This window comes from Anolis sagrei, chromosome 3, assembly GCF_037176765.1.
Source record: "Anolis sagrei isolate rAnoSag1 chromosome 3, rAnoSag1.mat, whole genome shotgun sequence".
Taxonomy (NCBI): domain Eukaryota; kingdom Metazoa; phylum Chordata; class Lepidosauria; order Squamata; family Dactyloidae; genus Anolis; species Anolis sagrei.
Window position 1 is genome coordinate 244,926,262 of NC_090023.1, and position 24,327 is coordinate 244,950,588.

At 39.4% G+C, this 24,327-nt stretch overlaps 1 protein-coding gene across 3 annotated transcripts in view; it reads right to left on the reverse strand.

The window, feature by feature from the left end:
* VEPH1 (ventricular zone expressed PH domain containing 1) overlaps positions 1–24,039 on the reverse strand; it is a 149,073-nt gene extending 125,034 nt beyond the window's left edge. The window contains exons 1-5 of one of the 3 annotated variants that reach the window (XM_060767640.2): positions 23,751–24,036; positions 15,077–15,211; positions 12,532–12,819; positions 7,448–7,663; positions 5,981–6,155 (exon numbers count right to left, since the gene is read on the reverse strand). In XM_060767640.2, coding sequence (XP_060623623.2) covers positions 5,981–6,155; positions 7,448–7,663; positions 12,532–12,669 — 529 coding nt within the window. In that variant the 5' untranslated portion in view covers positions 12,670–12,819; positions 15,077–15,211; positions 23,751–24,036. Of the gene's footprint in view, positions 1–5,980; positions 6,156–7,447; positions 7,664–12,531; positions 12,820–15,076; positions 15,212–23,602; positions 23,667–23,750 lie in introns of those variants that run through there. The other 2 variants (XM_067466013.1, XM_060767642.2) reach the window with 2 other exon arrangements.
* Between the last annotated feature and the right edge of the window lie 288 nt (positions 24,040–24,327).

Genomic DNA, 24,327 nt, shown 5'->3' on the forward strand with positions numbered 1-24,327 from the left:
AGCAAATTGGCAGCCAGTGGAGCTACTGAAACGGGGTGTTGTCCACTTCCTTTAGCCAGCCCCAGTGTGAAAACTGGCTGCAGCTCTTTGGCTCAGTTGAAGTTTCCAACCACTCTTCAAAGGCAGCCCCACATAGAGCATGTTACAGTAATCTAGATGAAATGTAACTAAGGCATGTACCATGGTGGTCAGATTCAGCCTCTAAAGGAACAGGCGCAGTTGGCGCACAAGCTTGAATGGTGTAAAGGCCCTCCTGGCCACCGCAGATACCTGGTCCTCCAGGTTCAACGCTGTGTGAATGAGGACCCCCAAACTGCAGAGCTGTGTCTTCAGGTGTGGGCTGAATCCCTTTTCCCTGATCTGCCTTCTGACAGAGAGAACAGGGCAATTGTGTATGCATTTCCTAAAAACCTGGCATATATAAGGCTGGCCATGTACAAAGTAATATAGCTTATTTTGAATATGTTATTTTCGCTAGCAAGAGTATAATTATGCTACATTTCAAAGTAATGTGAGGAATGGAATTATCTCTGGAGTTTAAAAATATTTTCTAGTTAATATTCTGTTAGTTTTTGGAGGTATTTTGATATTAATTGAGTTTAATATTATTTTATAATCAATACTGAACACTGCCCACTCAAACAATAACAGAAAAACATCTGTTTTCAATTGTTTTTAAAGCGTGTAGTTTGATTGCTGTATCACCTTCTTCAAATCTTGCACCACATGTTGTTTTCAGCTATTTTTAGTTAGCAGACAATGCAAACTGCCTTGGGTGTCATACTGAGAGGAACATGGCCTATAAATTAACTGAAATAAAGTAATGTATGAATCCAGGGTAGATCCTCTAGAGTTCAAACAAGTGATCTGTCTGGGGCCCAATATGCTGGGAGTCCTTGCTGCAGGGAGGGACTGAGATTTTTTTTTCCTGTGACCGCCATCTAGATCAGGAATTGGAATCACCTGGTCTTAAAATCCCATTTTGTATCCCTTCCCAGTATCCCATCAAAAACTTCCAGTTAAAAGAGAAACCCCTCTTTTTTCCTCACTGCTGAATTCTAGCAGTAAATGATAGTCTCAGCAGCTACCAGGAACAACTTTTATAGGGTAGTAAATTAATTCTGCTAGCTTTGCATAGAAGGGGTGAGATTTACTCTAAAATTTCCATCTAGAGACAAAAAGATAACTTGAGCTGCTAGCAATTAGGTGTAGGCTTGGGAAAGAGGAGATAAGACTGAGAGGAGTGGAATTTAGAGCTATACTTTTGGGGCCATGTGCCTTCAAGTCACTTCTGTTTTACAGTGACCCCAAAACAAGTCTATTATGAGATTTGCTTTGGAAAATTTGTTCAGAGGATGTTTGCCATTGCCTTGCTCGAAGACCAAAGGTGACTCAGTGGATTTCCATGGCTGAACAGGACTTCAGACTGTAATTTCTCTGAAACTTAGTCTAACACTAAAACTGCAATGCCTTTCTATCTCCCTCATACACTTAATTTTAATAAAAGTCAGCATTGTGTGTGGAGTCCCGGTGGTGTGGAGCCCCCGGTGGCATAGTGGGTTAAAGCACTGAGCTGCTGAACTTGTTGATTGAATGGTCACAGGTTCGAATCCGGGAGCAGCATGAGCTCCCGTTGTTAGCCCCAGCTTCTGCCAATCTAGCAGTTTGAAAACATGCAAATGTGAGTAGATCAATAGGTACTGCTCTGGCAGGAAGGTAACGGATCTCCATGCAGTCATGCCAGCCACATGACCTTGGAGGTGTCTACGGACAATGCTGGCTCTTCGGCTCAGAAATGGAGATGAGCACCAACCCCTAGAGCCGAACACAACTGGACTTAATGTCATTATGGATCCACCACCAAGACTCTGCCCTTGGAAGAGAATCATAATCAGACCTGAGTGATTGCATGTGGCTGAATGCTACAGTTGTTCAACTAATTGAATAATAGTCACCAAGCCTTGAGCTCTTCCACTGCACACTTGTGAGTTAGCTCTATATCCAACAAGTCAAAAATGAGAGGTAAGGCTTTGTGTAGGTGTGTGCATACTACACTCATAGAATGATTAGCTGCACTAGGGACCATACTTATACAATTTCTGAGAAAGGTTCATGTGAGAGAAAGGCACAAGGAGGCAATGTGGGGTCTTTTGATTTATATAGCTTTAAAGATTTCATACATGTACATCCTTCACAACAGTTGTCACCCTTCCTGTCACCATCTGTTAGTGCTACTGTGTATTTCAATGCACGGAGAAACAAAGGTATAACAGCTCATGCATCAGTAACATACACAACATCATCCTAAAGCTATTACACTGTAATCATACCAAGACCCCAAAATCACCTTATAAAGCTCTCGTAAAAGACTAGTTTAAATTCCAAACTAATTACTCAACTGAACTGAAGAAAAATCTATAAACTCTGGTGCCAGTTCAACTGCACATGCTGACAACTGCCAGGACTGCATATGTGGAACTGTAGTAGAAAAACAGCAATCCTACCTATCAATATATGCAACATATAAAGTATGTTAGCTGTGGTTACTTGAGGGTTTCTCATTCACTAGTTCGCCAGAAGTTGAAGTCAACTTGATGGCAGTTAACAACAAATCATCACAGGCATGCAAAGTGGAGAAAAACGAATTTTGTTTTCTCAATTATCCTGCTTCTAAAACAATTACTTAGAATTATTTAATAGGTTCTTGTGGGTTTTTTCGGGCTATAGAGCCATGTTCTAGAGGCATTTCTCCTGACGTTTCGCCTGCATCTATGGCAAGCATCCTCAGAGGTTGTGAGGTCTGTTGGAAGTAGGAAAAATGGGTTTATATATCTGTGGAATGGCTGGGGTGGGGCAAGGAGCTCTTCCCTGCTGCAGTTAGGTGTGAATGTTTAGCTGATCACCTTCATTAGCATTTGAAGGCCTGCCTGAGCCTGGGAAAATCTGTTGCTGGGAGGTGTTAATCTGTGCCTGGTTTTTTCCTCTCTGTTGTTTAGCTGTTATAATTTTAGAGTTTTTTAATACTGGTAGCCAGATTTTGTTCATTTTCATGGTCTCTTCCTTTCTGTTGAAATTGTCCACATGCTTGTGTATTTCAATGGCTTCTCACAGCATATTATTTGAGAACACAGAAATGCTGGACCACACCAACAACCACCATGTCAGACTACACAGAGAAGCCTTCAAATGCTAATGAAGGTGATCAGCTAAACATTCACACCTAACTGCAGCAGGGAAGAGCTCCTTGCCCCACCCCAGCCATTCCACAGATATATAAACCCATTTTTCCTACTTCCAACAGACCTCACAACCTCTGAGGATGCTTGCCATAGATGCAGGCGAAACGTCAGGAGAAATGCCTCTAGAACATGGCTCTATAGCCCGAAAAAACCCACAAGAACCTAGTGATTCCAGCCATGAAAGCCTTCGACAATTATTTAATAGTTTTGGGCTGTTTCATAGCTGGTATTTTGCACACTGTACCTATTTTTGTTTTCAGGTTTTGGATACATTCCCAAAACTCTTTTTCAGCAGAGAAGTAGTCCCTGTATTGTTTAGGGGCTCATATATGTAATTTTACAAATATTCCTTTTTTAAAAGTGCCTTTTAATGTTGACACCTTAAGTTTCTACTTCATCATTCTGAAAGTGCCAGTTTATAGCAATTTCATCTTAAACATCCAGAGCAACATCTGCTGGTAGAATCACATAACTGCAAAAGAAAACCCTGTTAATAAATCCAGCAGAACTAGCAACACTTTCCCATCTGTACAATTTTCTTAACTACAGATTTAGTTATGGGTAGAATAATTTTGGTGGTTTACTCTACTATACTATATTTTAATAAAAAACCTTCCACGTGCAAATTAATTACAAATACAAACTTATTGAATAGGGTTCCATTTTATTAATGTTGATGCTCATGTACACTAGCAAGACCTTATATAATTCCACTATATATCCCAATTTACAGAGTACAAAAGGAATAAATGCTGCTCCAAGAAGATTACTATCAAAAAAATTCACAAGGAAACAAGAATGGAAGTGAGAGCAGTGAGGGAAGATGGAGTAAACATGATAAATATGAAAGTGATTCAGAAACAGCTAACGGTAATTGGGTATCAGTCCTAGGTTTAAATCATCCCTAGTTCAGTCCAGCAATACACTGGAAGTAAGAGATTGATAAAAAAAATCATGGAAAAGGTAACATTTGAGGTGATTTAATCCTAGAGACAAGTTGTCATAATATTAGTATACAGGAAGATAGTTACAAGCATAAGGTAAATTGGCACCATCTTTTGAGGAAGCGTTGAAGCAAGAGTATGGGATTATTGGGTTCCCAATCCTATTTTATCTTGGAAGCTAATCAAAGACAGTTTTGGTTAGTACTAGAATGGAAGACCACCAAACAAGAAAAGGTGCTCTAGGCTATATTTCAGAGGAAGGAACTAGCAAAACCATCTCAGACTGATTCTTCCTCAAGAAAATCTCATGAAATGCATGGGGTCACCATAAGCCAACAACCATCTAGTTCCAGGTCCTTACTAGAACACAGTAATAACTCAGTCAACAAGTCTATTACATTTCAATGGGTTTTGTAGTATAAAGCCTCTGACAAAGAAGCTCCGTGTGTGTGTGTGTGTGTGTGTGTGTGTGTGTAAGCCCAGCTCAGTCCCCTTTTTCTTTTCTTCTGTCTTATGGGAAGGTGTTTTTGTTTTGCCTTATAACACTGGCATTGGGAGGATGTTGGAGGAAGGGCTGGAGAAAGGCCTTTTTTCAGTTTTGGGTTGTAGCAGTATGTCTGCAGTAAACATTGCAATAAAATTTGACCATGGAAAAATTGGGTCCTGTTGTCGGTGATCTTACTGTTGTTTTCAATAGACAAGGTAAGATGCTGCCTACTCAATATGTATAAAGAACAAAATGGAAAGAAAGAAGTAAAGCAGACTGGCCTGCCTCAGTATTTCCACTGATATGTTTATCCAGCATAGATCTATAGGTTTTGTCTCCAAAATGGTAATCCTAAGAAAAGTGGAGGCTATTGAAAGGGAAAAATCCTGAGAATCTCTAGAATATGCAAAAATCCTGGGAATCTCTAGAATTTTTGATATTTATGTAAGGCATATCTGGCATGGTCATTTCATTTCACACGTGGATTTTAGTTTTGAAGAAAACATTTGTTAATAATGATAATAATAATAATAATAATAACAATCTTAATTTATATCCAGCTACCATCTCCCCAAAGGGACTCAGGGTGGCTTACAAAGGCACACCAGGGTGCACATATAACATAAAACAGGTGAAAATGATACGTAAGTATAAAGCAAGTCACATAAAATCAAAATAATACAATTATAAAAACAACAGTAGATAAAACTAGCTGCCATCAATTCACAAAGTGCAAAGTGTCAATGTCATATGGACCCATTCAGCCTATTTGAGATCAAAAGTCTGTTTGAACATCCATGTTTTCAGGTTAGAATGGAAGGACTGAAGGGTGGGAGCTAATCTAATCTCTTTTTGGAGGGTGTTTCCAGAGCTGGGGGGGGGGCACCACCAAGAAGGCCCTCTCTCTCATCCCCACCAACCATGCTTGAGACAGAGGTGGGGCTGAGAGAAGGGCCTGCCCTGTCAATCTCAGAACCTACACTGGCTTGTAGAAAGAGATGCGGTCCCAAAGACAGGTTGGACCCGAAGCACATAGGGTTCTATAGGTAATAACATGCACCTTGAATTGAGCCCATTCTTGTGCTCTGGTTTAGAAATCTATCCCTATTCTTCCCATTCAAAGACATAGCAGCTTTCTATTACTAACCAAAAACAGAAAACATATCTACTTTGTTTAACTGAGGTATAACAGTATAGATATACAGATCTATAGATAACATTATATGAAATATATTAAAATTGCATGTATAGAAGCATAATGTATGGCCTGAGTGAAGAAATCAAAACAAAATAATTCTGGTACTCCTTACCTTGCAAGACACTTTTTACTATAGTTTCGGTGTGTTCAGCCAGGAGGTCCACTTTACTTATTGCAGCAAGGGAAAGGTAACTGGACATGTTCCTACACAGTTCTTTGTTACCCCTCTGGAGAAATTTCACTGCCACTGGAACAGCCAATGCCATGATGGGAGGACGATTATAATTCTGTTAGGAAAAACAATTGCACCACAAAGAACAACAATTATTTAAAAGAGAGAGGGAGAGAGATGAAGGCTTCCCAGTTTTCAACTAGCGATGTATATTTTCACAAGATATAAACTATCACAATCATCTTATAAAGTACTGCAATGGGAATAACAGAAATACTTAGTATAATCATCCCAAGGAGCATCAAAATCAGCAGGAGACTTTTGGTCACATATCACCTGCATGCCTCTTGAACAAAATGCATACATACATACCTGGCAACAGGACCTTTGTTTTGACAGCATTACAATAATACAAAAAGTAGACACAATGGAGACTTGTTTTGTTTATTGAAGAAATATATTTTTGGAAGTCAACACCCGCATAGGAGCCAGCATTTTTTTTCCATCTTTCATTTTTTTAAAATGTTTACTTGGAGCCAGTCCTAGAGTTTTGAAGCAGAAACGAACAAAACCAGGCACACAGACAGTTTTAATTTGCCACTGCACTGATGTGAAACCAAGCCTAAGAGTTCTCTCTCTAATATCATATTCTTATTCTCTTTGGATGGAAACAGTCAAAAGTCAAAACAGATTAGGAATGGCAGGATTTAACAAGTCAAAACAAACTACAAGGGCTACCCCCGGGCATGATATTGACAACGAAATGCCATGAGATATTATTACCACAGAGGGAAAACCCTTTTAGACTGAATGCTAAATAATACCCCAATAGTTTGTACCTAAACGTCTTTTCCTCTAACTTTCTCGCTCAGTCTCATTCCTTGTCAGTGAATAGGAATAATCTTTACTTTTTGACACCTTGCTTTTGAATGACTTGCTCTTTTAATACTTAAGAATCATAGACAAGTTCCATTAATTTGACGAAGGATCTAATCTTCAGGTTTTTTTAAACCTACAAGGCTTGCCTGGTCACAAGAATTGCCTATGAAAATAGTTTTTGTTGTTCATTCGTTCAGTCGTTTCTGACTCTTCGTGACTTCATGGACCAGTCCACCCCAGAGCTCCCTGTTGGTCGTCACCACCCCCAGCTCCTTCAAGGTCAATCCAGTCACTTCAAGGATACCATCCATCCATCTTGCCCTTGGTCGGCCCCTCTTCCTTTTTCCTTCCATTTTCCCCACTGTCACTGTACTGGTCCCTTGTTTTAGAAACAAATAGGATTTTCATAAAGCCACCTCTGCTTTTGTCCCAGTTGCGGCACTCCAGTGGTGGTAGAAAAATCAAGCCTAGTGGAGTTTATTACTTAGAATTCCTGACTTTAATACAATACTCATAATGCATTCTTACCTGCAAAATGCAGCTCATTATATCAGATGCAATCTTTGCATGGGGTGTGTCTTCATCTTTTCCTGAAGGTTTCAGATTGTGCTCTAAGCATGACTCCCAAAGAGCAATAAGAGCTTTTCCATGTTTCTCTATGGACTCTGTCTCTCTAATGGCTGTGGTAATCCGTGTTATGCAGATCTCCACCACAGCCTGGTCATTGTCATTGGTCTGATAGTCCTGGTTGAGACAAAATAATTTGTTAAGTAATGTTCATTTAATTATTTTTTCATTTCTTACTTCTAGTACAGGTGCAGGAGTCATTCAAACTGAAGCAAAGTATAAATAGCAATCATAGATTGCTATTTCAGGTTTTTTATGTTTTTAATTATTGTTTTAATGGATATGTTTTTATTATGTGTATTACTGGCATTGAATTGTTTGCTATATATGTAAGCTGCCTTGATTCCCATATGGCAGTGGTTCTCAACATGTGGGTCCCCAGATGTTTTGGCCTTCAACTCCCAGAAATCCTAACAGCTAGTAAACTTGCATTCAAAGCAACCCTGACAGAAAGCCATCTAGCCTCTGTTTAAAAGCCTCCAAAGAAGGAGCCTCCACCACACTGCGGGGCAGAGAGTTCCACTGCTGAACAGCTCTCACAGTTAGAAAGTTCTTCCTAATGTTCAGATGGAATCTCCTTTCCTGTACTTTGAAGCCATTGTTCCACGTCCTAGTCTTCAGGGCAGCAGAAAACAAGCCTCCTCCCTCCTCCCTAATACTTCCCCTCACATATTTATACATGGCTGTCATGTCTCCTCTCAATAATTATTTTAAAAGTATAGTGGACTCTCCTTCTCTGGAGATTTTCCATCTGTCATGAGTGCTTTGACTGTGTTTTCCCGCATGGCAGGGGATTGGACTGGATGGCCCTTGGGGTCACTTTCAACCTCATGATTCTATGTGTACAGGTGATTTATACAAAATTGATTTGTTTAGTGATCTAGATCAGATCAAAAGTCTCTGTTATCTCCAACAGTGGCCAGATTCACATGGGAAGTTTACAAAAAAAGACCATTATAGGAATGATCATCTATCTCCTGCTGTGGCTGTTTATCCCAACCTGTAATGATTAAGGGAGTACTGCTGTTGACCATGACAGTTCTATTTTTTTTAATACTGAGAGGAATTATCTATTTGATTTTTCATAAATCTGTATTATTGTTTTTAAACCCTTCTACTTTTTTGTCCCTCAGCAATGAGTACTGCAAACTACAGTAGAGACTCACTTATCCAACCTTCGCTCATTCAACAATCGTATTATCCAATGCAGTCGAGGGTGGGAGAAAGAAAGAACTCTTGTCTGTTTTGGTACTAAAATCGTAAGTACAGTAATCACTACATAACGTTACTGTCTATTGAACTGTTTTTTCTGTCAATTTGTTGTAAAACATGATGTTTTGGTGCTGAATTTGTAAAATCATAACATAATCATAATGATATCCGACATTTAATAGGCTTTTCCTTAATCCCTCCTTATTATCCAACATTTTTGCTTATCCAATATTCTGCCAGCCTGTTTATGTTGGATAAGTGAGACTCTACTGTATTCTTAATGTTCTTTGCCTAAGAAAGGGGCAGCTAACACAGGGGATGGAGATCTTTATTGTTGCTAATGGGGTTCAAATTTTATTGCTTGTTTTTTACTATCGCTACACAGTCAAGAGAGGGAATGACTTCGGTCTGCATTGTGATTTGAAAAAATCACATTGCAACGGTGCTGCGGAATTTGAAGAGGCACGAATAGAGGGCGGTAGGGAGAAACATGCCAAGAGAAATGTGCATCAAGACAACCCTGACCAGGACCGTTTTCCACCTGGAAACCAATGTTCTCCCTGCGAGAGAACATGCGGATCAAGAATAGGACTCCACAGCCACCTATAGACCCACCACCAAGACACTACACTTGGAGGACTATCATCCTTGGGCTACGAGGGATCGCCTAAGTAAGAAGGCACTGTGATTCCTTCAAACAATGTAATTTACAACAGAAACATTTGGGATAAAATGTAGGCCTGTGATTCTAACATTGTCGCTTGTCTTCTCCTTCTTTTTTGACTGATGAAAAAGCCAATGAAACTTCAAAACTTGCATTAAGTGTTTTGCACATTTTGCTTGACCAATAAAAGTATTTCTGTTTTGTAGACTTTACTGTAATTTGCTGCAGAGCCAATATGATAACTCTGAATATGGTTCCTACAAACAACTTTACACTCTGAAAAGAAGTACTTCATTTTGGGTCTTCTATGACTACTACTGCCAATCAATCATTATGTATGACCTCACATTATGGTGTCTGTCCACACCAGTCATAGTTTTATAAAACAGTATTGTGCCCCTTCCTTTCTGAGCTAAAGAAGCCCTCACTGCTTATCCATTCTTTAAGGGGGAAGGTGCTCTGACCTATCACTGCATCCATCCTTTTCTGTATAATGTCTACATTTTCTCTTTTTCAGTTCTGGGAAGTTGTACAATAAGCAGATCTACAATTTGAGACTCTTTTCACATCTGGGGGAAATTACTTGATTCTTAGAGATTCTGAATTTGAAAATGACTTCAAAATATCTTCCATGTCAACTATGTATCACTGATGCCCTCTAGTGGGAAATACTTTGGTAAACTGTTTTGTTTTAATTTCTGTAATGTTGTGAAATGATCTTATTGTAAAATGCAAATACGGTACATTATAATACATTTTGTAAATCCAGTAACATTTTCCAAGACTGGAAAATATTTCAACATTTACAAATAATAAAGTAACTAGTGCTTCCACATAACAAACAATGTAGCCATGCTTTCAGAAACAGTATGAATATGTCATTCGTATCAAGTTCAGCTTATTTTCAGCATGCAGCTAGCATATCGATCTTATTTTCAGCTAATTAATTTATATTCATCGTTATCTATATTGTATGTATAACACAGGCTTTAAAAAGGATTTCCAATTATTGAAAAAGACTGATCTGTGTATGTTTCTTTTGTATGAAATTTCTACATATATGTTGCAGATGTACTATTGGAGTGAGGCTTTCTTTGCTATTGCCTGAACATTCATTAACTGTCTATATTGATGCAAATCACATAAAGCCATGAACTTCAAATACAAGGTTAAAGTTTCAACAGGTATGAACACCTGTAATCAGAAATTATGTACCTGCTGAAGATGTTTTGCCTGGAGATGTTGCTTGGGCCACACTTTGAATAGAAAGCTTATGAGACCCCTTTAAGCTCTATGACTATGATTCCTCTTTCAGCTCTATGTCACAATCTATGTCTGTTTACAATATACTCTGCACACCACTTTTGTTTCTCAAGCCCAATTCCATATGATAATTATGATTTCCCTGGAACAAGCAAAGGTACTCCAGCTTGTCCATTGGAAAGGGCTTCTTAATTTTCTGCTAGAAAAATCTAGTGCCTCACCAAACTACAAATGCCAGATTTCCATAGGATATTGGTGTGGCAATATGCTATAATTGTGTAGAGTTAAAGGGATCTGGATTCAGGCTTGCCTTATGAAGCATCTGAACCTGACTGTATAGTGGGCCCTTGGTATTCCCTGGGTTTGGTTCCAGGACCCCTTGTGGGTGCTCAAGTCCCACTATAACCCGGGCTATGTCTGTCCTTGCTACCTATTGTTATTGTTATGGTTGTTTTAAAGCTAATTGTATTGTTTTAATCTATTTCTGTAAACCGCTCCGAGCCAAATTGGGAGTAGCGGTATACAAGTTAAATAAAATAAAATAAATAAATAAATAAATAAAGTGACATATGACCTCATCAGATGGTCAGAGAAAAAGTGGGAGGAAGTGGAGAGAACAGTGCTCCTTCATTCCCTACCATCCTTCCACATCTTCTGGGATGGCCAGCCATCCCACATCTTTTCCCCATCTTCTGCCCGTTTCCCCCAGTTTTAAGCCATTTGGAGTTGGGTAACACAAAACTCCTGAAGATCGTTTTAGGGCTCCATTTCCATGCGCTGCAGAAATGGAGCCTCACCAGAAGTGCCCTTACATCATGTGACGGCCTCTGTGAGGCTCCGTCTCCGCAGTGCATGGAAACATAGCACTAAAGCCATTTGATGAGGTCCCTTGTAATATTTTATTTCTTATATATAATGGCAAGATAAATGTTTGCTTATGGTAATTTGAAGAGTGGAATGGGTTCAAGTGGATGGGTGAACCTGTGGATTCAACCATCAAGATCCATTTATATGGATGGATACAGAGGGCTAACTGCATTTCTAGAGGAGTGAATCGATACAAAGAAATGTATGGATGCATCAAGGGTAAATTAAGACTACTTTGTGACACAATGAAATATTATTATATATTAAGTATCCTTATACAAAATGCTTGGGACCAGAAGTGTCTGGGGTGTGTGGTGTGGAATATTGGTATTTGCATATATGTACATAATGAAACATTTTGGAGATGGGACCCAATCTAAACATAAAATTAATTGAGGTTCTATATATGTCCTATACACAACATTTGTAATAATTTTTTGCATGAAACCAAGTTTGTAAACACTGAACCATCAGAAAGCAAATGCGTCATTAGTTCAGATACATGTGGGCAAGTTTGGAGAATTTAGGATTTCAGAATTTTGAATAACAGATACTCAACGTATACTGATTAAGGAGCAGAATCATTATATGATCACTATTTCTAACCTCTAGCTTTCTGGTGATACAGAACTTGAGCAACAATAAGCCTTAGCTCTGGCTTTAGACAAGCGGTTCATAATTACTACCAGTATTCATTATATAGAAATATTATTGATATTGTGTATAACTGGGGTGGAATGCTTTCTCACTCCAGTTATACACAATGGACTAAAACTATGCCTCCTTTTCTTCAGGTGAGCATCACTCAGATAGGCCTATACCACTTCCTTTTTTTTCTCCTCACACTGGAGACATATTTTCTCTTTCTCCAACACATGTATCTCATGTATCTTATTTCCCTAATGTTTTAGAAATGGCAAAGTGAGGCTAAAATTCTGTATCATTGCACACAATAAAAACCATGAAATGTTATACTCACGGGAGATGAACTAATGACTTTTATTTGCTCAAGAGCTTCAGACAAACATCCTTCTATTTCAGAATCGTCTAAGGAGAAGAGGTCCCCTGCACGCGAAAGGTCCTTTTGTCCCAAAACAAGCCCAAAGAGACGATGCATAATTGAATGTTCTGCCAACCGGAAAAGGATTTCAGCATACCAGTGTGCTTTTAGTCAAGGTTAGTGACACACAAATCCAAAATCAAAAAGGTGTTCCTTTTCTATTTAAGGGAACACTTTTTCATATTTGGAGACCTCTTCCGCCATAACCTAAGGAAAAGAAATGAAAAAAAATTAAAAAACAACATCTTGTTGCAAATTCCACAGTTTAACCCTGAGATTAGCCATTTCCCCCCAGGAAAGCTCACCTGGCACTGTTGGATGCCTCCCTCGTACTAGGTGAAGACTTCTTTATTTTCCCTGTTTGTTTAGACTGTTTTGTTTTTATATACCTGAGTCCTTGGTTTGGTTCCAGAATCTTCTATGGATACCAATATCCATGGATGCTCAAGTCCTATTGTAGCCAACGGTGTTGTAAGTTGGTATCCCTAACTGAAAACGGTAAAATCAAGATTTGCTTTGGGGGGCAGGGGTGGTGGATGATAATCTCTGTGACTGCACTATTATGCTTTCTTTCTTGACATTTTATAATTACTTTTATATCAATTGTGCATCCTATTTTTGAACATGCAGGATTTCATGCTGTTGTTCATCTCAAAAGCTGACCCCCAAGCCCCAAGGATAGAAGGGGCCACACACACACATGAGCTTGGGATAACAAAAGGCCACAACGTGTTTATTGAATACAGATGAAAATGGTTTGGCACCCATATATGCGTCTTGGATCTCGGTGTTGACCAGCCTGCATACTGAAACATGTAAAGGCAGTGAAACCTGAACCAGTGCCTTTACAACAGCAGTAGAAAACAGTCATGAGGAGGCACTGCATGGGCACCCATCCATCGATCCGGGCCACCCATGCAGCCCTGCCTTTGGTACGTGACCGGAAGAACCCATTCCAACCAGAATAGTGGGAGGGTAAGGGTGTAAAATTGGATCCAGGGCCCATGCTAACTGCTACTAAGTTGTGACAATTACAAGACACAGCTCCAAGGTAGAATACAATAAATTGAAGGGGAGAAACTGAGTGGGGTAGGGAGAGCTGGAAGGCAACTGAGCTGGAGGAGCAGCCTGGCCTGCTTTTATGTTGGGCAGATGGATATCAGAGAAGGTCTGTCCCATTTCAGACAATCAGCTTGAAACAGTGCGTTCCAACTGATTGACTGCAGCTTTCCCACACTTTGGCCGGGGGCCGATGGGAGAAAAGATAGCAGAGCCAGGAAGCAAGATAGAAGGCAGAGGCAGTGCACGAACCACAATTGCCCTGCCCAGTGAGTTGGATAAGGAATTTTCAACCATTGACTAGTTGTTCTGCTGTCCACACGACCACAATTCTTCAAAATGAGGGACAATATAGAAGGAAGAAGACCATATGGATAGATGAAGTTTATTCTTCTATGCAAGTCAACTCCCAGTCCACCTGCCCACCATTTATGAAATCACTTGCAGGCATGTAGTTTTGGACCCCTAAAACAACACAAATCGTATTAGGATTCTGCTTCTTTATTTATATTTTCAATTTATTAAAAATTGTATACCCCTTTCTACATTTAGAGATCTTGGAGCAAGGAACAGATAAATAAAACACCACAAGACAGTTACAGAAACAATTTAAAACCAAGCCTAAGGTAATTTTAGAAATATGCATATATGGTCTTGATTTGCATGCTTACTTCCCTGTGCATTGCAGATGCTGTCCCACTGTTTTTAATGTTAGACAGCTGCATTTATATAAATGTTGCCATGCATGTCGTATGAGCAGGTCGTCTTCAATACACATTCCCCTGTCAATGCTTTTCAGTACCAACATATAATCCCTGCTTCTACATTCAAAAGGCACAGTCTATTCCAGATCAGTATTCGCAGTGACATCTAAACTGTATCACCTGATATGTCAGCCTGAGGTTCAGCTGAAGTGCTATGAGAGTAAAATCCTTTGCCCTGAACTACTTCCTTTCATTAGCCACAGTGACTCTGATTTAATGCCATCAATCGCCAATACAAAATATTTAAAATCTGCACAGAGTAAGATGACAAGAAATGTAACTGTCTACAACAACGTGGGCATCATATATTATTCTTACTGTGACAGAAAGGACAATCCTCTCCCTAAAACTGTTAAAAAATAATATCAAAGAGTTGTCCACAAATGATTTATACCTCACAGCTGCAAGAAACATAGCCTAGGAATAAAACCTGAATGAAGCAGTTCATCAAAACCATATTGACAGGTAGGATTCTCCATCTGATGTAGCAAAAATGAAAGACCTCCCCCCCCCCCCCATATACTATACATCATGATCTGGGAATCAATAAAGTTCAAAACAGATGGACTTTTTAGACTGGATAATTTTGCTATAGAAAGGAACCTTGCACAAGAATATTCAAATGCATACCAATGCTTTACCTGCTCATGACTCCAACACAGCATTCACAGGTGGGGCTTTTCGTTTTGTTTTTTTTTTCCAAGTTAGCAAGTGGTGGTATTTCAAGACTCGAGGCAGAGGTGCGGCAGGGCCTGTTTGTTGCAAAAATCCAACATCTGAGGGCACAACAAGGGGAAAGTTATGGAATCTACTGTTAATGCAGTGAACCTGAAGCTGTTAATTAAAGGGCCAGGGATGAGGAATTTGTGGAATGCAGACTAAAGCTGCCTAAAAGTTACCAAGGGCTTGATCAGGTGACCAGAAAGAGCCTAAAAGCATAGTGGCCTTATCTCTGAATGAAAGCCTCTGTTCCTAGAACAAAAAATACAAAAAAAAAAAACACCCCAAAAAGCCTGTTCAATCTGAGAGCCAGTTGCTTTTAGTGAACAAAAAAGAACTCTCTGTCTGTGGAAAACTATCCTCTCCTGGGTAGAACTCCCTATGAGTTTGCAATTAAACTATTTGTTTATTTACTTAGTTATTTAAAATGGAGTAAATGAATTAAACTATTATAAAGTTTCACAGATACATTAACCCTATTTTATAAAAGGCCTGGACATTCCACAGATAATGTATTGTCGAAGGCTTTCATGGCTGGAATCACTAAGTTCTTGTGGTTTTTTTCGGGCTATATGGCCATGTTCTAGAGACATTTCTCCTAACGTTTCACCTGCATCTATGCAGGTGAGGATGCTTGCCATAGATGCAGGCGAAACATCAGGAGAAATGCCTCTAGAACATGACCATATAGCCCGAATATTCCAGAGATATATAAACCCAATTTTCCTAGTTTCCAACAGACCTCACTACCTCTGAGGATGCCTGCAATAGATGTAGAAATGACAGGAGAGAATGCTTCTGGAACTTGGCCATACAGCCCGAAAAACTTACAACAACCCAGTGATTCCAGCCATGAAAGCCTTCAGCAATACATAAAGAAAACACTTTTCATCCAAAGAATAAAACAATAATACAAAGTGGCCCCGAAACTGCCTGTTGGCTTCTTAATCATAAAACACCTCATATTATCTTTGTGGGCTTGAACAAGGACATTTCCACACTATGCATATGCAACTAGGAGGATCTCTCTGCAAAATACTTCAACTGGTTTCATTGACATTCTCTCCACATCAGGGAATTCTGGGAACTGTAGTTCTAGGAGAAGTGGACTCAGAGCTCTTGACACCCTCATCACTTTACATTTTAGGCAAAGCCATGGCAACTTTTTAAAAACCAATAATTATGCAATTTAGATACACTCAGTCCTCCATCGCCTCCATGAACAAATTCTGCATTTATGGTTTTAATTTTTTTTAAATCCAAAAAGCAAATTTTGATTTTGCCATTTTATATAAAATCCACAAATTATGCATACATGGATTTTGGTAGCCATCAGGGTACTGGAATCAGACCATAGCAGACCCCAATGGCCCAGTGTAAAAGATGGGTAATCCTCATTCTCCAACAGACTGACTGTTCACGCTATGCTGAAATATCCAGAAGGTTTGGATCATTTTATTTCCACTTAATTGAGGATTGCCAGCTTTTTCCAACTAGATAGCTAACTTTTCATTTTAAAGGTGCCGATGCCTGTTTCATATCCAAGGATGAAATTTTGTATTGGGATGAGAAGAAGGGTAAGTTTCAAGAACAAATGGCAACACTTTTTGTTTCCTTCTGTAGTTGATTACTGAACATCAATATGCTCATATTCTTCAAAAGGGATTTGCCCCCAAAATTAGCGATTGCAAGAAAATCCCAAGCAACAATTATTGCATTGCATAGATCTATTTCACTCTGCACTCCAGCATGGATCGGCAACTGCTTTGGTTGCTCTGATGAGAACCATGACTAAGAGAAAAGTAGGAGGAATACTATTTTATTGACTGTGCTGGATCTTTGGGCAGCATTTGCTATCATTCTGTAAAGGATCTTTCCACGTTATTTTTCAGTCCTCTAATTTGAAAGGTTGTTCTTGGTGGTATTCTGGGAGATACCTTCAAACCTGTGAAGTTTGCTTGATGTGGTCTATCAGGAATCATTCAGTTCCCCGTGCAGTTCAACATTTACTTAATGAATTTCCCTGGCATAAGTTCAAGTATTCTTTTTTCAGTAAATCAATACTACTTCTTGAATAAAGAAAACTTGTTGCTGTTCTCCTTTTTATTATATTTATTAACTATATTTTGTACAGAAACTTCATCCAAAGGACAGTAAGTTCTTCAGCTAAGAAAAAGCAGTTCCCAAACAGTGAAATGAAACACAACGCAGTGTCACCAGATGGTTAGTTGTAGAAAATAAAAATACACAATTTATTAATTACAATGCTGTAGCCCAACCCTTTCCCAAATCCTGTCTCCATTCAAGTTAATGGCTATGCTCACTTTGATTTAAGTGAAACAAAGCAGAAGCTCTGGTTCTAATCTACACAAGCTTTTCTGGATATTTTACTAAAAGCCAGTTGACATAAATGAAACTACATTTAAAGACCAAAGTTCCATAAGATGCTTTGCATATTATATAGATGTGGGAAGGGCAGGGGGGAGTAAATAATATTGTCTGTCCCCCCAAAAGTAAAGGTAAAAGGTTTCCCCTTGACATTAAGTCTAGTCATGTCTGACTCTGGGGGATGGTGCTCATCTCCATTTCTAAGCCAAAGAGCCAGCATTGTCCGTGGATGCCTCCAAGGTCATGTGGCCAACATGACTGCATGGAGCACCATTACCTTCCAGCTGAAGCGGTTACTATTTATCTACTCACATTTGCATGTTTTCGAACTGCTAGGTTGGCAGAAGCTGGGGCTAACAGTGGGAGCTCATCCCGCTCCCAGGATTTGAACCATCAACCTTTTGATCACCAAGTTCAGCAACTCAACAGTTTAACCCGTTGTGCCAACAGAGGTTCTGTCCCCCCAAAGTAAGATGCCAAATTATGTTTTTTGTCCAGTTCCCAAGATTCTAACATTGCAGGGTAAATGCTAAATATTGTTCATACTTAGAACCCTTTTATTGCCTGTTTTTGCATGCTTCTGGTAGTTGGTGTTTATTTGGGAGTATAAACTGTAATTCTAAATGTTCAACTGAAATTTTGAAAGTTAGTGAATGCTAGAAACTTGAAGAATGAAGGACTTTTTCATTTGCAGGGCATAATTCTTATTTAAGAGTCAAATTCCTTATTTTGTTCCCTCCACTGGCTACACCTTTGGTTTGAACAGAGAAAGTTATCTTATTGCTCATTCTCAATATTGCAGAATATTTTATTTTCTTCCTAGCTCTCTAGCATGTATACAATTTTTCTCATCTTGCTAGAACATTATTAAGAGAGAGTTATTTGGAGCTATATTTTTATGGCATTAGGCACCTTTACTTAATTACAATACAGTTAGCAGAGTGGCCTTCGAAGGATCTCAGCAATGTTCGCAGGTTTGTTTTTGAGTGAAACAAAAGGGAGCAGAGATTATTTTGAAAGAGCATCTTTTTCACACAGCGTGTATGGTCTGCTGCAGTTCCCATGGGATCAGATGCATACAAACCACCGACAAAACACCCATTGTTTCTTGCATGCCTCTCAGTTTCTTTCCATAAGGAATGAGCTTCTGTCCTTCATTTAAATGAAAAAGGCCATAAATGGCATACATGGGCAATGAAAAGAGATCTATAGCAACCAAAATATTCTGAGAAGTTATTAGATAGCAAGTGATTGAGAATATATTTTATACCTTGTATTTGCAAGTTCATATCTGGCTAGTACTTACAGCTGACGCAAGAATCAATTACTCTTACATTGATGTATATGGGATTCCATCTATTTGGCTTCTTATGCACATATACCATTATAAGATAAAGGGGCATGTGTCCTACTTTTGAAGATATTTACTATATTTAAAGAGTCACCTAAGTGGTATCTTTGAAGATACCTTTCAATAGTGAACTGAGCAGGCACATCTATTAGCTGGTCAGACTCTTGTCTCACCCTGCTTATTCCTATTTTAAATCAAAGGTGAACAAATTGCTGCCTATAGATCACCCACAGATGCCTCTCAATATCCTCTGGAATCAATAATGTGTTCTTTTGTTTTCAAAAAGTGGGATTTGTCATGCTTGGAAGTCTTCAGGACTGATAGCTTGGGGCTTCTGGAGGTGAGGGTTGAACAAAGCTAAACTCCAACAGCAAAACCAGAAGTAAACATTTGCTCATTTCCAGCTTCACTTTTCCCCATCAGTTCCACATACACATTGCCACTTGCGATCCCACTATTGATGTATTTATTTATTTATTTACTATATTTATACCCTACCCTTCTCACCCCAAAGGGGACTCAGAGCGGCTTACAAATTGGCAATAATTCAATGCCATATGAACAAACATATAAAAACAATAAGCATATACATTAAACTATAAAATTTAAGGAAAATCCCATAAATATTATTAGAGCTGAATTTTGTCCCCTATCCTATGGCCAGAGTAGGGAATATTTTTTCAGGAGAGGAATTCCAATTTGGGAATTCTCGGTGGTGGCTCCTCGGCTGTGGAACGCCCTTCCTACGGACATTAGACTGGCACCATCTCTAATGGTATTCCGCAAAAAGGTGAAGACCTGGATGTTTGTGCAGGCGTTTGAGTAATTTAGTGCAATCTGGTAATGGAACATAGGAATGGAACAATGGACGACGAACCTGGACTACGCTTGGATGATGAGAAGATTGGGTACGGTTGTTTTTCGTAATAATTGTGCATTGTAATTGCTTATTGGTAATTTATGGATAATGTGTTAAGTCAATTGTTATATGTTGCATGGAACCACTGCTGTTTCTACTGTTTTTACTGTTTGTGAACCGCTGTGAGTCGCCTTCGGGCTTGAGATACAGCGGGAGTGGGCAAGCATGCGGGAGTGGGCAAGCGGGAGTGGGCAAGCATGGCTAAGAGTTGGTATGCGCCGTCTGGTCATGGTTAATTTTAAGACAGATATAGTTGAATCATTTTTGATCAAGCAAATGAAAGGCCCTCTCTCCAGTCCAACTGTTACTGTCTTGGCCTCAGAAGAAAAATTAAAAAGACAGACACAGTACCAACTCAGCATAGGTCACCCTCCATCCCAATTGCCATTGCCCAGCTTTGGAGGGAGAGAAAAAGAGGCAGGCACATCTTCACCATGCCTAGGCCTAAAAACTGGTGAGAAGCTTACCCCTGCATCCCAACCAGAGGCGGCCCTAGGTAATTTTCAATGGTAAGCAAACAGTATTTTGGTGCCCCCCCCCCCCAAACAATTACTGATATATATTTTCTGTTAGTCGTGGGAATTCTGTGTGCCATATTTGGTTCAATTCCATCATTGGTGGAGTTCAGAATGCTCTTTGATTGCAGGTGAACTATACATCCCAGTAACTACAACTCGCATATGTCAAGGTCTATTTTCCCCCAAGAGCGCCTCAAGAGCGCCCCTGGGCAACATCAACTATACTGCAAAGGCTTACTTTGCGTAATGGTTGAGCCGCCCCTGATCCCAACTACCACTGGTCTGGCTGCAAAGGAAAAGAAGAAAAGGCAATATCTTCTGGATGTAATCCCATTTTACATTGCCATTCTTCCCCTCCCCCCCCCCCCATTGTGTTTAGTTTTATTTAGATTGTAAGCTTGAGGGAAGGGAACTATCAAATTAACAATTTGTAATCCAGAGTATAAGCCTTTTTGGATGAAGAGCAGGTTCTAAATACTCCAAATAAATAAATCTTTTCCCCATCCAACATGCAAACTCATCTCTATTCAATGCACACCTATTACCTTAACACACTTGGGGCTTTTCCCCACTTTGCTACTCTTTGGGTATGGGACCTGCTGAGAATCATCACATGATGCTGTCTTAGCCCCACCCCACTCATGCCTGAAGTAGCGATGAAAGGTAAGTGGCTTTTGGATAGCTCCCTTTTTTCCCAACCTATGGAGGAAAGGGCAATGCAGCAGCATGTGTTGCTGCCCTTTCCCCCATCTGATGGGGACAGGGCACAAACATGCTTTCTCCTGTTCCCCCCATGTAATGGGGGAAGTAGGGAGGACACACAGGGCACCATGAGGCACCCCGCAGGCCTGCCATTTTGCCTACAACTGCTGGCAAAAACAGAAGGGAGGAGGCTCATTTGTATGATGAGATCCCTAGTTAGAAAGCATTTCTCATGCCATAGTTTTCCTGCCTGTTCAGTTCCACACATCGGATTTCTTTGCCTACAAAGCATAGCTCAGTTCCTCAATTAGAACCAGGGTTCTTAAGCCTAGAACTATTACCACAAACTCCAGTATTAATTAGACAACAAATCATGGTTGTCCTGGTTGGGCATGTAAAACACTGCCTGATTGGTATGGCTGCCCATTCTTAAACTACCCAGCTTTGGTTTCCAGTGATGTTTCAGTGGCCAGAAAGTTTGACTTCACAAGAATAAAAAAGTCACCCAGTTTAAACAAAGTTTTCAGTTCTAGATTCCAACTTCATAACTATGATCAGGGAGGAAACCAAGCTATCAAAACTGAGTGCTTAGTCTGTATGCCATAGTACTCCATGCCATAGGACTCCTTGAACAACAAATAATAAACAAATGAATCCTCTCCACTTTGTGAAATCTTCATGTTTCCCCAGTAAATACAGCAAAGGCTTTTAACCAGGAGTCCATGTATGTACTTCAGTTTCTTTAGTTTTCTTCCTGCTATTCTGAATTTTTCTCGTCACAGTGACTTTTAAGGTTAAAATGTAGGTTTTTCAAGTGTTTTGTTATAGTTTAATTTTTAAACATGTATTTATCAGGATTTTATTTGCAACTTGTTTATACCATGTTTAAGTTAAGATTCAAATCAAATCAAAACATTTTCTCACTCTAAACTAGCCTATGTGAAGATATAAATTTTTATATCTCTATGCAAATTTAGCTGGCGAGGGTAATTAAAGTTATTTGCACTGATAGGGATAAGTAGTTTCATTTCATCATTCTATTTGTGGGATAAATGATAAAAATGGAAGTTGAAGCAAAGCCAGGCATGTAGCCGGGGGGGGGGGGGGCTTTGAGGGCCTTACTGGTGCATTATTTAAACTGTTATGTTTATTCATATCATGATCTGATCACCATGCTCAATATATCTCATATGCATGGGGGTACTGGGGTAACAATAAAAAAGTTTTGCTAGGGTAGATCCTCAGCCCCCCCCCCCCCAAAAAAAATCAAAATCCTGGCTATGGGCCTGAGCAAAGTAAAACAATTTTGGATCTTATTATTTAACCATTAAACAAAACTATGATATGTTCCTATAAAATTCAGTGGACCAACACACATTGTACATCAGAGGGTTATCATTGTCTCACCAAAGAAATATGGTTCTTTGATAACCATTGCCTATAATAAGATGATAACAGCAGAGTTCCTGTTCCTCTGGCCACTGTGAAAGGAGGAAAGTTCACTGGTTAAAGATCCAGGAGCCCTGTCCACTTTTACATGTGACCATCCTATCATACACACTGAAAACTGAATATAAATACCTGACAACATTAAAATTCTTCAGTCTTTTAACAGCCATTTAATGAGAACTGAAATACAATATAATACATACAACCAACTCACTCAAGATTCCCTCCCCACATAATAATACTATATTTTTCATTACTTCTGTGCTCAGTCTTTCATCTCATGAAAAAGAGCTGGAAGGTAGATTCTGCAGCAATGCCAAAACATGGATAAATAAGAAGGAAATACTAGAACCTGTTTATCTGAGTTAATTCAGTGCAAATAACTTTTTTTTAAAATCAGAGACACTGTGCTGTTAGTCCACTGTCTTGTGCACACTAACATGGAAGTATGCACTGAACACAATGCAACTCACAGCTGAGTAAACATGCACAGAACAGTGCTGTTACTTATGTGCACAATATTTTGTATATTAGTATTTCAGAATGTCAAAATGTCTTCTAGGCATATTACAGGTGCACTGCAAATAACTAACTTGGTCTTGCAGACTGAGAGGCAAGCTGTTAGACTTGAATGAAGCATCACTGAGAAGCTTCAACTCAGAAGAATCAGATAGTTCATTTTGGAGTACGAAAATCAATTGACTGTGACTTTCAGAACCCACTGTGAGTACAATTGCTCAGCACTCCCTCAATGCCCTTTGGTCCTCTCTCAGTAGCAGCCAATGAGACATCTATTAAAGAAATTGCATAACAAGACAATTATATTTTGTTGCCCCCAAATTAGCGGTATTTAGGTAGAATATTCATATAACATAGTGACAGGAAGGATGCAAAAAGAAATGAAGACCAATTGAAAATTAATCTACATATACAATGAAGCACCAAGTTTCCAAAAAAACCTGCTTCTCCTTTTAGTATCCTCTCAGATTAATTTACAACATATTCACCCCTCATATAAAACACTAGTAAAACATTTAAAGCATCCAAGTTCACTCACAAACATCTGTAGCACATCCATATCTAATGTTCTCTATTCAAACCAACACAACTTTAAGGATACATTTTACGCTGCCTCCGAAATCCACTCCAGTGTTTTGACATGCAGCCATTCAAACGCCCGTTCCTCCCCCATGCATGCAATTAAATTATTCATTGCTGAAAAAGCTAATATGAATGCATATTGGTTTAAGTTAATAGTTATTCATTACCTCACAGAAAAGGGGACAGAAGAGAAACCCCTCTGAAAAGTATTAATAATTGAAGACAAAACAGTCAGCCTTTGGAGAAATTCGGATAAAATCCATTACAATTGTCAGAGTCCCCCGGCCAACCCCCCTGCCTCTGGTATGTGAGGCTGCTGGCTCAGAGCGCTGCCTTGTCAAACCAACCGTACAGTCTATTCAGTTACCCTGGAGTTGTCATGTGGAATCAAGCAAACAAATATCTTCTCTCTATTTCCCTCTAACTTGGCTACTCAAAAACCAGATTAATTGGTTGCAAAACTTGTGGCCTGAGTGAAGACAGGGGGGCGGGGGAAGGGGGGGAACGAAGCTGATTTGCAAATCTGAATCACTAGAGTTATAATGCTGTGGGTTTGTGGGGGTTTCTTTCCCATCCCCAAAGTGGCTCTCCATCCAGTTAATGAATAAACTACTAGATGTAGAAAAGAATGTTGAGAAGTTAATATCAGTCATAGGCTGTCTTATCAACACAAAAAAACCCACCCATATGAATAGTTTTCATAAGTACCTGAACTTCAAGGAGGAGTAAGATGGAAAGCCCCAA